Below are 14,329 nucleotides of genomic sequence, written 5' to 3' on the forward strand. Positions count from 1 at the left end.
ATGGGCTCTATTGAGGGGTTATTCGTTGGCAAAAAATTATATCTAATTCTTATACAGATCAGAGGAAGTCTTAAAGATAAATTTTATGTCAAATGATATGTTCACATAAAGAGTATAACTCAATAAAACTTTCGATGCCGACCATTGAAGCTGTCTCCCTCTAAGAATCCAGACAGAGAATTATCAAGTCTGATGTTGCTTGATTTTTCTAGATGATTCCTATATGAATGGACGGAATTGAACACCACAAGGTATCCAACACCCAATATTTTATTCACATAACTTACCTAAATATTTATTATTAAAAAGAATAACGCGATTGATTTGGTTCTTGTCCTTGCTGCTGATTTCTTTTGTCTTCTCTTCTTCTTCTTCTTTTTCCAGTTCATGATATATTTGTTACTACCTTCCATACTTAATATAAAAGTTAATTGTAGACTTGATTTGATTGTATATATGATACCTCAATTTACCTTGTTTCCCAAATTTATAATTCATTATCCAAAATATCTCTTTTGATTATACATATTTAGGGGTTTTCATATAAAGATAGTCATTATTTTGCTAAAAAAAATAGTCATTATTAAAACTGTATTTTAAGGACATCAATTTATTTGTTTCAATTAACTAACTTAACTAATTTTATTAATCTACTCAAATTAATTAAGTAGTTTTTAAATTAAAAATGAAAGCTAGTATTTTCAAGGAAAAATGACAAATAAAGACCTCATAATATATGAAATTGTGATTTGGGACCCTTAAATTAGAAAATGACAAATAAAGACCCGATCCCATATTACAAATATGAAATCTTGGTGAAATGTCTAAAATACTCCTCAGCTAAGTGACAAGTTGACTATGAAAAATGATAAGGTCACTTTAACGAATGACAACTTCAGCAAACCAAATCACAACTTGATTGAGGGTATGTCAAATGACAAGTTGATTATGGGAAATGACAAGTTCACTTTAACGAATGACAACTTCAGTAGACCAAATCACAACTTGATTGAGCGGCATTTCAGACATTTCACCAAGATTTCATATTTGCAATATGAGACCGGGTCTTTATTTGTTATTTTCCAAATTAAGGGTTCCAAATCATAATTTCACATATTGGGGGTCTTTATTTGCTATTTTTCCTATTTTCAATGGTTTGAATTAGATTTTTATTATGTTTGGATAATGATGCGGTTAATTATTTATATATGTGGCGCGGTGAAAAGCAGAGTCACAGCCGTTAGTGGGCGTGTGGAAGAGTGAAAATGTGTGATATATGACAAAGATAAGGAAGGTACTAATAGAATTATGTGTTAGGATTTCATGTTAGCTATGTTGAGTTTTTTTTTTTTTTTGGCTTTGGCTATTGGTGTGCATAAATGATTTATTTGATATTAATAAAATTTGGCATAAAAAAACTCAAAGTGACAGTGTTGCCAAGAGAAATAAAGAAGAGATCAACAGAGGGTGGCATGAGGAAGGAATAGCCAGTGGGTATAAAAATTAAAAAGGGTGAGTTTCTATTGTTTTAAAGAAATGAAAAGTGGCTGTATAAATTTTTAAATAGAAAGAAGATATATGTAAGAGCAAATAGACAAAAACACTTAAAAACATTCAATTGCATTTCTTATCTTCTTTTTAAATCAAACTCATTAAAAAAAAAATTTCTTCCTTTTTACACCCTTTCATTCCGCGCGAACCAAACAAACAGCCAAGAGTGGCTCTGGTGGTACTTCTATATGCATCCTACTATGCACAGTCTAACGGTTACAACATATTTTAAATCCACTAGTGAAATCCAGTTTGAAATTATAACCTTTTTCTTTTTAATTAATAGTGTGAGAACGTCTGCATGTGATGGTTCATCTTGAGAAGTATTGAAATCTCCAATGACTTACCAAATTTATAATGACCAAATCGTTCCAAATTAACAGCTAAAAAAAAATAGAAGAGAGGGGAAATTATGGGTAGAGAAGATTCAAATTTATTAAACCTCCTGAAGTAAACATTTTTTTTTTGTGAAAAGGAGAAGGAATATGATTACATATGCCTAATACTTATAATTAAGAAGCATTTCAACAAATCACCAGCATTAGCAAAAATTTACGAGCTCAAGAAACTATGACTCTATCAGAGTCTACCCCTTACACCATCTTACCTTTACACCTACTGAATACTTATATATTTTAGACCAATAAATCTAGCTTCACCATTATTTCCCACAAGGTTAAAAGAATATTACAAGCAGCACTTCTTATCCTGTCCACACCAAGCTATCGTGGGTATCCATTGGCCAGAACAGGGACCCTCACCTTGTGCCCTCTGCTTCCTTTCAATAAAACCTCTCCGAAACTATAAATTCCAGTCACTCTACGTACTGTAAGTGTCACAGAAAACTTACGTGATGCCCTGGCTCTGATGGTCATCGCTGGAGGGTTCACTTCAATGGCGACAGCCGGCTCCATTCTGGCAGTGATAACATAGGTTTCTTCCTCCTCGGCAACATTTGTGACAGTCCTGGTGACGGTTTGAGTTCCCACGAGGTGGGCAATTGTAATTGATGGGGTGTTTAAATTTGATGGGTGACCCATGGTATTGTTACATGGTGAGTGTGTGTAGTTCCTTATTTCATGAACATTAATACCAGGTGTTGAGCACAAGAACCCCAAGTAATCCTTGTATCCTACAAGATGGTTACAAAATTAGTAAAGCAGTTCTATTTTTTTTAATTTACTCCAACTTTGGTAGTGCATTAATACACTTTGCTACATGAGCCCAATGTTGGGAAAAAAAAATAAAATAGAAGAATAGAGAATGAGGCGGAGAATATCCAGATCTTAGCTTAAATATGTTGAAGATATTAACTTAACCCCGTCTCTTCTTCCCATGCATGTATTTGGAGAAGATTTTAACAGGTCTATTCCATTTGTCACAATCACGAACTTTTCTACCATAATTTAGTCACTTTCAATTTTATTACCAAGCATCTTGATAAAGGGGGACTTGGAAGGATAAAGTAAACCAGTAGTTTCATGAGACTTTGCCTCAGACGATGTTCATTAGTTCTTTCAAGTTGAATTTTATGACTTGGGTAATCCTCTGTGAACATGGTTAAAAAAAAATTCATAGATATTACCTGACTCTTCATTTCAAGCTAACTAGCCATTTATAAAAGAATTAGACAAACGAATTAGTTATATTAGGGGGATGAAGAAAGCAAACCTGCATCAAAGATGAGCCCAGGGTCCAAGGCAGCTCTTGGATTAACATGTCCACTTCCATAATCAAAAGGAGTAGCTCTGGCAAACTTCATGGCTTCTGTTTCAGAATACTGCTGTGCTAGAAGAGGCCTTCCTGCTCTGTCCAGAGTAGTTGCTGTTGTCATCAACGCTGACTTGATGGCTGCCGGGCTCCAATGCGGATGCCTTTGCTTAATTAGGGCAGCTATCCCAGCTATATGTGGTGCAGCCATGCTAGTTCCAGATATCATGGCAAATCCCTCTCCTGCTCAAGCCATTTATCGTTTTAAACAAATCTATAATATCATCTTTTTCGCCTAGTACTACAATTCTCCACCTTCTGATTATAAGTCTTCCAAAATTGACTAAGAATCAAAGGGTAAAGTAGGTAACCAAATGATAATTTTTAGGAGTCCAAAACATTTCCACTTATTTTTATTGGAGCATAAACTACTTGAAATCTTATTTGTTCAAAGAAATTCGCATTGGATGCTATCCACTATTATTTATGTTTTACTTGTGATTTATTTTGGTTAAGTAAATTACCTTCATCTCTTTTGAATTTAATTTGATTACGCTATGTTTAACATCTTCCGATATAAAAATTAAATTTGGTTTCCCCAAGTTTTGGTATGATATTATGATTTTACTTTTAATATCACTACTAACAAACTAATTGTTTTTATTTCTTTTGCAGGAAAAGGTAGAAAGCTCAGAGCAAACAGATAACCCTAAATATCACTACAGATATTTGTAGAGCATATTTCTTTTTTCTAGCAAAAAAGGGAAAAAGAAAAATAAAAACTCTTCAACACATTAGTACAATGGCTTTTTTGCATATGTTTTTCTGTTTTTACATTTTTCCTACCAGGAGGATGTCTTAGACTGATTTATCAACTTAGACGAAATAGAAAAACAAATTCTGCTTCAAGCAGCACAACATCCAGACAAACCACAATATTCACACATCGACAATTTAACTAGTTAGATAAATCATTGCTAACATACCAACGTAATTAGGCTCATCGGTTCCATTTAAAGACCAGGCAGCCCAAATCAATGAACCAGGAGCTAAAATATCAGGTTTGAGAAGATCTGCATCTTGGAAGCCGAAGTCCCTAATATTTGGCCCTCGAGCGGAGAATAATGCCACCTGTGGTGCAGATTTGTGGAGGATAGGCGTTAACCCATCCCCAATATTACCTACACCTTTAAAACTCTTCACCCGCCCAGTCCAATCTCTTGGCGTCGAGATATTGTAATAATCTATAAGTTCCTGAACAATAGTGATTTACAAGCACCAAATCACAAGATTAGTATGACATTTTTGTGATCATAACAAATGCTATAGAGGACAGGTAGAAGAGAAAAATAACCACATTGTGATAAGTTATTGGGTAAGAGATAACACAGATGGCAGATGATAGCAGTTGTCATAAATCATAATCGATCTGCCTTTACACAAATATGACAAAAAAGTTGAGTCAAGTACCTTTGAATTCTTGACATCTGTGATAAGAATTCCCGGAATGCTAACAGGGACTGGGTCAAATTTTGTACCAGGAGAAACATTTTCCACACAAAGAACAAATCCAACTGCACCAAGAGCCTTGGCTGTTTCTGCAACTTTCTTCATCGATGATGTACCAACAACAAAGTTAAAAGAATAGCCACAAAGAAGAATATTCCCTTCTACCAATTTCTTATTTAAAACCTCTGGTCTTTGGCAATCTGTGGGGCTGTATTTCATAGCTGAAGAATCTAACAGCACATCATTTGCTGCAACCAATGTATACGATCTATTTGCACGTGTTGAAGCTGCAAAAAGCCATAAAACATCGATCATCAATGCAAAGACCAAATATCTATTGGCAACTACAGACAACTAATATCTGCAGAGTGCAGACCAGCCAAAAAAGTGCCAAGGCACGTAAGCATAAATTTTACAGAACACTCAGATTATCTTATTTCTCCAACTAACCAATGTATTCACTTTGATAACATAGCTTTCAAAGTCAAGTTCTAATTTCACCAAACAAACCAACCTAAATGTTTCGCAGTCTTTGATATCCTGGTATTTCATCTATTCTTTTTCTTTCCCTTCTTTTAATTTTACAGAGGGGGTGACAGTTTAATAAGTTCAGTCACTGCAAATAAAAGATATTTGACATGAATAATTTTTCCTTTCTTTGGCATAAATCTTTTCTATCTTTCATTAGAATGACAAGAAACAATTTTCTTGAACATGAAATTGACCTCAATCTTCAACGCCATATCTCATATTACGATTTCCTTATTGAAAATAAATTATCCAAATAAAATTGTGGTAAGTTGGTTTACTCACCAGACAACCCAAGTCCAGCCAATTTTTTTCCATTTCCAAGGGTCAGATGGTTTTTATATCTACGATCATCAATTGCTGCTGCTACAGATACTATCCATGGACTGTACGAAACCAAGGTCTTCGGAAAAGGACCACCATTTCCAGCAGCCTGTGCAACAAATACACCTGCTTTGACAGCTCCAAGAAGCGTGGCATCAAAAGGGTTCAAATAAGTGGTTTTGGTTGTTGCTGGCGGACTGTTTGGTCCAACTGAAAGACTAAGCATATCCACTCCATCATGCACAGCCTGTCAACCTCAAACTTAAAAAATTAGACATTGAAATAAACCTTGCAACAGCACTCATATGGATCAAACTGATAGCACAAACTGTTAAGCTTCATATGATCCGGGAAAAAGAAGACCCAAAACCAATGAGTTAAAAGAAAACTATCAACAGTAAAGCTGTATTCTGCACACTGCTACAAAGAATCTCTTTCTTCTATCTCCTCTTTCTTCTTACATAAGTTATATGATAGTACACAAAAAATAATTGATTAAGCATAAGTGAGCCACCTTCTAGCCAAATCCCCATGAAGAATACTAGGTAGATAGCTAGGAAACAAGGACAAATAAGATAAAGCATGTATGTATACACATACCTGGTCAATAGCAGCAACTACGTCTGCAACAAACCCTCCAAAAAGCCTGTAAAGAGCCTTGTATACGGCAATCCTATACACAAATATGCCAAGTGTCTGATGCAGCAAAAGGCTGTAGTTCCCAGTTTTAATTCAAACAATAACTTGCCAGATTACTATTCCTCACCTGGCACGGGGAGCCATTCCACTTGCTTTCCCAAATTCATGGCCATACACCCTCACGGGAACTCCATTATTCCCAGCTGCAATAGCTGCTGTGTGACTGCCAGATGTGATGCGAAGAAACACATGGAAATATTATAATAAATAAAAGTGATCAAATTACAAGATAAGGCAATAGTAGTTGATCCTATCCACTTCAAAAACCTGAAAAGTATAACATGAAGCACACTACATATATTTTCATCCCATTAGATAACTCCAAAAATCATAATTTGTGCATTAATAACTCCAAAAATCATGATTTGTGCATTAACATATAACCCTGTTGTTTCATTTGTTCTTATATGCAAAAATAGAATCTACAATGGCTACTAATAGATTTCACCCATTTCAGTACTGAGGGTGGGTTGATAACCCACAGCGGAAGGCATTCATTTTTATTTTTTTTTAATTTGCCATCAAATACTAATAGCTGATTCACAGCATCTTTTGTGAGGAAAAACATTTGAGGTTGTCCTCTTGTCCAATAATATGGTAATTCATTGAAAGGAACTCAGCAGCGTTGTTTACAAGAAGAATTATAATGAGGCTCCAAAGAAGAAAAATAGTTATTAAAAAGTCCCAATAACAACCTAAACAACCTATAATGACAAGTTCCAGAATAGGAAATGACAACTTTTGGGACTTGTTTTGTAATTATTTTTCTTCCTTGACACCTCATTGTAATTCTCCCTTGTTTCTAAGCTCTGAAAATTTCATATCATCCAGTACTTTGAAGAGGCAATAAAATAGAGCAACAAAGTGAGTGCTTCCAACACAAAGTTAAGTTTCCTTCACCTAATTCAGGATCAGATAGATGAATTTCCCCAGCCCATAATAGCACACAATAGCATCTTTCCAACTCAGCACATAAGAAAAAGAATTTTAGAATTGCCACTGGTTTCAAGTATTGGAAAGTATTTTATCAATAAATTCCTCGAGAAACAAAATGTGTTAAGTGTATATCTTCCAAAGTCTTCTTCTTACGTGGCAGTACAACGTGTTTAAAGATTTCTGACAACCTAAGAATACAAATGGCAGGACAGTTATCCTGTACCAGACCAAGATAATGCTTTCACATATGCCACATGATGGATCATATACATTTAAAAGAATGAGTTAAGTAAAAAGGTCTACTTTCATGGCTTTCAACAGCTCACTCCTCAGCGAACAAATTAATTAAAAAGGGGGGAAAATCCTAACCTTCCATGACCATCCCCATCCAAAGGAGAAGCAAAATCAATTATAGGGTTAAAAGCCCCTGCAGCTATTGCAGCATGAGCAAAATGTTGTGCTCCAATAATCTTTCCATTACAAAAACTCCTTTTAGTATCTGGATCAACTTCACATTTTCCTCGATATTTTGGAACTGGCCCATATGGTTCAGTATGGTGTGTTGCAAAGCTGGGGTGGTGTGGATAGATCCCAGAGTCCACAAATCCTATCACAATGTCTTCTCCAGCCCGATCAAAACCACCTCCTGTAGGCCATACCCCAGTTGGAAGTCCTAAAAATTCAGGCGTATGTGTTGTAAGTCTTCTCACTTTCCAGTCCCTTTCAACACATTTCACTCCAGGAGCACGTCTTAAAATTTCTGCCTACCCATTTACAAGAGGAAAGCATGAGAAAAACAGAATGTAGAAATGATTTCAACCAACTGAAAATAAAATTGTTATAACTAGAATAGTAATATAAATAATGCAAGACTTTACCTGTTCAGGGGAAAGATGAACAGCAAACCCATTTATTAGATGTCGATAGCTATAGAGCTTCTTGTAGGTCCCACGCTCAAACAGCATCCCAAGAAGCATATCATGTTTATTCTCGAGGTGACGGGCATAAGACGTAAACGATTCACTGGAAAATGCGCACAGAAAAAGTAAGCAACCACAACTTAACAATTTCCATTTCATGGTTCAGTGCAGCCAACGGGGGCACAAAAAGCGGAGGCTTGTTTAAGAAATCTCATGTAACTTTTGGGGGGGGGGGTCCTCATGTAACCTTTTTTTTTTTTTTTCTGGGGAGTGGGGGGTTTACAACATACTGTGTTGGTTGGTGTTTTAGCTTTATCCATATTTCCCGTAGCCAGACGAAAGGAAAAAGAAGAGGCAATGGCTATCAATAAATTCTTGGGAAGAAGCCTACGCAAGACACTAAAATATATATGCCGTTATGTGCTGACGAGAATCATATACGTCAAATCTCCATTTCAGTCAAGGATGTGGCAACAGTGGAATTTAGAACAAAATGAAGAGACCCACCCTTCTTTTTGGCGGAAAATTATATTGCGAAAAACATAGTAGCAAAATTTAAGTTTGTCAATTCCCCAGCTTTTCTTTCTCAAGAATTAATTCATGCCAATAATAGGTTGTGAAAATACACTGATATGTTCATTTGACCATGCAAAAAACCCAAGCCTCAAAAGGATGTCCCTAAGTTCAAGAATTATATCAGGAAACGGTAAAACATAGTATGCACCACTCCAAATCTTATATATTAAAAAAAGGGGGGAAAATAAAGTACTTTTCTGGAAGATAGCTGGTCTGTTTAAACATCACCATGATCAGAACTTCCGGGCTTTGTTTTATGCTTGAATTTGGAGGAAAATTAATGACTGTGATTAATTTTGGCATATGCCTCAACTCAAAGAAAGGGCGGCTAAAGGTCGAAGGAATGATGTTCCTGTGTTTTTCTCAAGAATGAGGGAGAAAGCAGCTGAGATTAGCTAATACCTTGTGGTATCAATCTTCTCATCCGATTCCACAGCAGTAGCTTCAAAGCCATCAATGTCTCCTGAATAACTTATGACAGGCTCACCTTCAACAGTTGCTATGTAAATCTCTGCCTTCCCAGGAATCAGAAGGGTTGACAAAATTATACATAAGCACCTAAACTCCGAGAACCTCATCTTCATTGATCAACTGCTAATTTCAACAGTTCTCGAGATCTGTTCCATGACCCAATCAGTACCAATCAAGTATATATCGCCGGAATTCGAATTGTAAATGACAAGATGACAACAGTAGTGAGGATATCCAAGCAAAAATTAATATATAATAAGTAATAACGGACAAAAAATAAGTAATCCAATTTGAACCGAAGAAAAGACCATAAGAGGAGTAAGAGCTACTAGTTTCCGTCTTTGGAACCGAAATCAGCATCCGAAAAATATGGCTAAAAAATTCATTAGATGAGCAGAAGCAATGAAGACACGCACAACCAACCATATGCAACTGATCTCCAAACGACCGGGCTAGAGAAGAACAGGAATCACAATGATCAGCCAATCATAGTTCTGAAGAGAAGCAAACAGCTGGAGAATGCAGCTCCGATCAGCAAAGTAAACAGAGGAGTAGAATGGAGAAAGCGGAAGGAGAGTAGGATTCAAGCTAAATCTAGTAGCTCAATTAGCCAAAAAGTAAAAAGAAGTCGAAATTTTCATATTCACATTTTTTTAATGACATCAAAGGCTTTTCTCAAAACCAACTGGTTCAAAAACTTGAAAACCCATTTCAGAATTCAGCTCAAGCAATATCAGTTGCCAGCGTCAATCCGATCCGGGCAACTAATACCCATATCTACCCCCAAAAAAGCACATGAAGCTGAAAATGAACACTGCATTATTATTTCAACCAAGAGAGAGAGAAGGAGGAGATAGAGAGAGAGAGAGAATAAAGCACTTTCACGAGAGACCAAGTAAAGAATAGTCGGCTGGGCAGCAACAAAAGCAGAAGATCGTATCAAAAGGAAAAGGAAAATGGAAACAGCCACATAAGCTTAAACAAATCGAATCAGGGACTTGGACCCAAAGCTTAATTCACATACACGCCAGTAAGGATGATCGGAGACGGGGTCATGTACATTGGCTGCACTCACATTGCCGTGATCGGAGATCTAACGGTAACCATTCAATGCCAGAGAAAGCCAGAAGCTCGAGATCCTAGTAAGGGAGAGTGAGAGTGAGTAAGAGTGAGAGATTCTTAGGGTTTTCTTTCAAGTCAAGGTAGTACAGACAAGGAGACGAAGATGGTGGAGGGAGACATATAATAATAAGGGGAAATAGTAATTAATTAATATCAGTTCTTTGAAAGGCAAGGCAGAATAAGTAATAAATTAATTAATCAATCAATTAATTAGTGGGGAAATTCTTTAATTATCTTGTTAACGACATTTTAATTTAGGGATTGATTGATGATTAGTTATAGTAATTTTCTGAGGTTGGTTTGATTGTGTAGTAAAGGCGGAGGAAAATACAGCCAAGGGTGGAGGATGGGGGACATGGCGCGCTAGATGTCGGACGGTTGATCTGGAAAGACGAAAATGCCCTTACTCTTTCACTGATCATCTGAGCCACCCCCAGACCCGCAGACTGGTAAACCTGTGGACCGAGCCGGATCTGTTTGTCTCTGTCCCCAAAAAAACAACGAAAAGAGAATCGGCCGAGATTGACGAAATATTAGTACTCGTAATATTTTATTCATCCATTGCGAAAAGATGATAATTATTACGAGTATATCATTAATATATATAGTTGGCCAAAAAAAATCTAAATGTAAGACCCTTATACTAATATGTATAAGGGTCTTATATTTAGGACCGGAGGAGTATTAAGGATCGGTATACTCAGAACAAGCGGGGAGCCAAAATTAGTTTAGATAGTTTTACTATTATTCACCATAACTAATTTTTTAAATAATTATTTTTGTTGTTGGTCTAGTTGAAAGAGGAAAAAAAAGTTAGTACAACATTTAAAATACTACCTCCGTTTAATTATAAGAGCCAGTTGACTAATTTGAGGAGATTAAGGAAGTAAGTTGAGTTAGTCATTTGTCCTAAATAGGTGTTGTCTTTCTAAAATATCCTTACTAATCAAATGTATTAATTATAACTATAATTATTAGAAAGACTATCTTGGAAAAAATTGAATAACTATGAGAGACAAAATGGATTAGGGTCTTATATTTAAGACCAAAATAAAAGTCAAACAGGATCTTATATTAAGGACCAGAAGTAGTAGAATCTAATGACAAGTGCTATAATTTGATTAAATTTTTTTTGATCCATGTAATTTAAAATCATAATTTTTTTTCCATAGGTTCGTAAAAACTTGATCTAAGTTAACGCGGCTAAGTACTTGGGCCAAAATTAAAACTAGTTAAAAGAGTAGGGACCAACATAAAAACTTGTCCAACCTTTGGATTTTTAAATTTTAGTTTAGTTCTTATACTTCAACAAATTTTAATTTTTATCCCTATATTTAACAATGTTAACTAAAAGTTAACTTTGTTAAACTCAAACAAAACTATAAGGACTAAAAATCACAATTTGAAACGCTAAGAATTAAAATCAAAATTTGGATCAAACTGTAGGAATCGCCAATAATATTAATCCTTTTTAAAATGTTGTTATCGCCAATAATATTATTTAATAAAAAACCTGTGCATAATACAATTTTTTCATTAGAATAGACTAATTATCACCCTCATTTTTTAATGAAGAATTATTATTGAACATCAAACTAATACATTTCTGATAAAATAATCAAAAGTAATCGCATATAAATTATGTATAACAAGCCACCGAGTAACGTTAACTAAGGGAATGGGGGATAAATATAGAATTAGACTTGGGATAAGGGCGGCGTGGCCATGAGAGCTAAGCACATATATGTATGTGTCTAAGTTAGGATTGAAAATTACTCTCCTGCTCCAATTTGTAGGGCAAAGAGAGAAGATATTTCTTAGTTCTATTTATAAACCACTTCATTAAATTCTTACTATGAGTGTACTATATTGTTTTTCATTTATTATAGTTTAGATAGTTACTTTTCCGATCCTAAATATAAGACCATTATACACACTATATAAGAATCTTATATTTAGGATGGAAGAAGTGTTTTTTTTTAAAGATGTATATATTAAATATGAGTAAAGTTAGAAATTTATTATATTTTAATGAAAAATTAATACATATTAAGATTTTTCTTAGTTTGTGTGAAATATGTTAAAAATACCTTACAAATAGGACTAGAGGAGTAACTTTTAAGATATCATCAAATGGGAACTAGCTACATGTATTTTAACAACCAAATATTTAAATAGATTGTTAATTAAAAGATTTCATTTCCTTGAATGTTTTTTTTTAAGCCTTCCTTTGTCGCTTTCGTAAACTGAGGATGTGAAAAATGTTGGATGAAAAAATCATCCTATTACTTTATGTTGAAACTTGAAAGAGAGTGCATCGGAAATTGAAAATAATATAGTGCATTGGAAATTGAAAATAGTGTTTACTTGTAAATAACTGAGATAATAAGAGTACAATGTCCTGATGAAGTGTAATTAGAGTGTCCACAATTCTAATCTTCCTAATACAATAAAATTAATAATATTAATATTTTAAATTTTTTGTCATATTTGTCTAAAATTCTAATAACATCACACACATGCGTTGGCCAAAAAAAAATACACACACATGTATCTGTATTGACTTTTAAGCATTTGGAATAAGTCAAATCATTGACTTTCATCCATTTAATACGCTAATTAGCTGGACTTGCATGTTATAGTGGGTTTGAAAGGCGTCATGTGCAATTATGTTTATAATTTGTATAAATAATATGACCCGTAAATTTCATATTATTTAAAATTATTAAATAGATTTCAGGAGTCAAAAAGGAGAGTTTAGAGTATATAATAAGAAACTAAACTTTTGAAAGTTGATGAATTTTTGTTTGCCAATGTTCAACTTTGATGATTGCTTCTTTGAATATTATGTTTGAGAGAATGAAGAATTTAAGACGCTAGAAGAAGATATCAAAGAATAGGGTCAAAAATATTAGTTTAACTAAAAGTTATTTGGTTTTACTATTTGCAATGCAATTGACTACTCTTTCCATTTTTAATTAAGAGCTATTTAACTGATTTTAAGATACTAAAAAAAAAAATTACTTAATTCTAAGGAAGATGTGAGATGATTTTCCAAAACATAAAATTAGATTATGCAAGACCCTGATAGATCATGAGTTAGTTTTCTGTCTTTGGATCATGAATGAGTTTGACCCTTTTTCTAAAATTTTGTACAAAAAAAAAGAGATTAGATTATGCATATATTAGTTTATAGGCTAAATAAATTAACTTGATAAAAAATAATAAACATGATAGATAAAATTAATTAACGTGTTGTGTTTTGCTTCAAACCACAACTAACTAACTAACTAACTTTTACATTCTGGAAGGAGGAGTACAATGACAATTACAGTGAATCTATTTAGTACCCTCTCTTTGTTCATATTATAAGTTTCAAATGACTAATTTATAGATAACAAATAATTAATTAAAATTAGTTAAAAACAATAAAAAGACTAAAATAGACTTTTGTTTCTAAATATGCTATTATAATAAATGAGAAAAATGATAAAAAAAAATGTGTGAAAAAATATAATAAGAGAAAAATAATAAAGGGCGACATTAGGAAAAAAATATTAAATGTTAAGACAAATTTAAATTAAAACTTATAAAATAGACCGCACTTCTTCCTAAATTTAAAGCTTATAAATAGAATGAGAGGGAGCATGATATAAAATTGACAAAGATATTTTTGAAATTTTGATTAAAAAATTATAATTGTATTAAAATTTATATTAGATCGGATGACACAAATTCTTTATTTTGAATAAAGACGGTGCGTGTATATAAAAAATGAGAAGAGGTTCATATAACTTCTACAGAAAATTAAAGAAAATTAATGTTATTTAGTCTTGAATTTATGTTTATATTGAGATTTCGGTGTTGATTAGTTTTACAAGTGGTTGAGGTCAGAGTTTTAGGCACATGAAAATAAAGTATGATTCACATTTCGTCTTGCCATTTTCATGAACCTTTACTTGCTATCGAAATCATTCCCAAGT

General features: G+C 33.9%; 1 protein-coding gene across 4 annotated transcripts; it reads right to left on the reverse strand.

The window, feature by feature from the left end:
• Positions 1 to 1,961: 1,961 nt before the first annotated feature.
• Positions 1,962 to 10,446, reverse strand: LOC114711179 (subtilisin-like protease SBT2.6). 4 transcript variants are annotated; one of them, XM_028895534.1, is made up of 12 exons: positions 10,249 to 10,446; positions 9,648 to 9,736; positions 9,156 to 9,370; positions 8,136 to 8,280; positions 7,627 to 8,021; positions 6,389 to 6,484; positions 6,223 to 6,295; positions 5,584 to 5,869; positions 4,732 to 5,057; positions 4,248 to 4,515; positions 3,223 to 3,504; positions 1,962 to 2,683 (listed from the first exon to the last, which is right to left on the reverse strand). In XM_028895534.1, the coding sequence occupies exons 3-12, from the start codon at positions 9,335 to 9,337 to the stop codon at positions 2,274 to 2,276; spliced, it is 2,463 nt and encodes an 820-aa protein (XP_028751367.1). In that variant the 5' UTR covers positions 9,338 to 9,370; positions 9,648 to 9,736; positions 10,249 to 10,446; the 3' UTR covers positions 1,962 to 2,273. The 4 variants fall into 4 exon arrangements, with proteins under 4 accessions (XP_028751367.1, XP_028751368.1, XP_028751369.1 ...); XM_028895535.1 differs by having other exon boundaries at positions 9,641 to 9,736; XM_028895536.1 differs by lacking the exon at positions 9,648 to 9,736 and having other exon boundaries at positions 10,300 to 10,446.
• Between the last annotated feature and the right edge of the window lie 3,883 nt (positions 10,447 to 14,329).

This window comes from Neltuma alba, unplaced genomic scaffold, assembly GCF_004799145.2.
Source record: "Neltuma alba isolate B1F8T4 unplaced genomic scaffold, ASM479914v2 tig00011282_pilon, whole genome shotgun sequence".
In the NCBI taxonomy this organism is placed as follows: Eukaryota; Viridiplantae; Streptophyta; class Magnoliopsida; order Fabales; family Fabaceae; genus Neltuma; species Neltuma alba.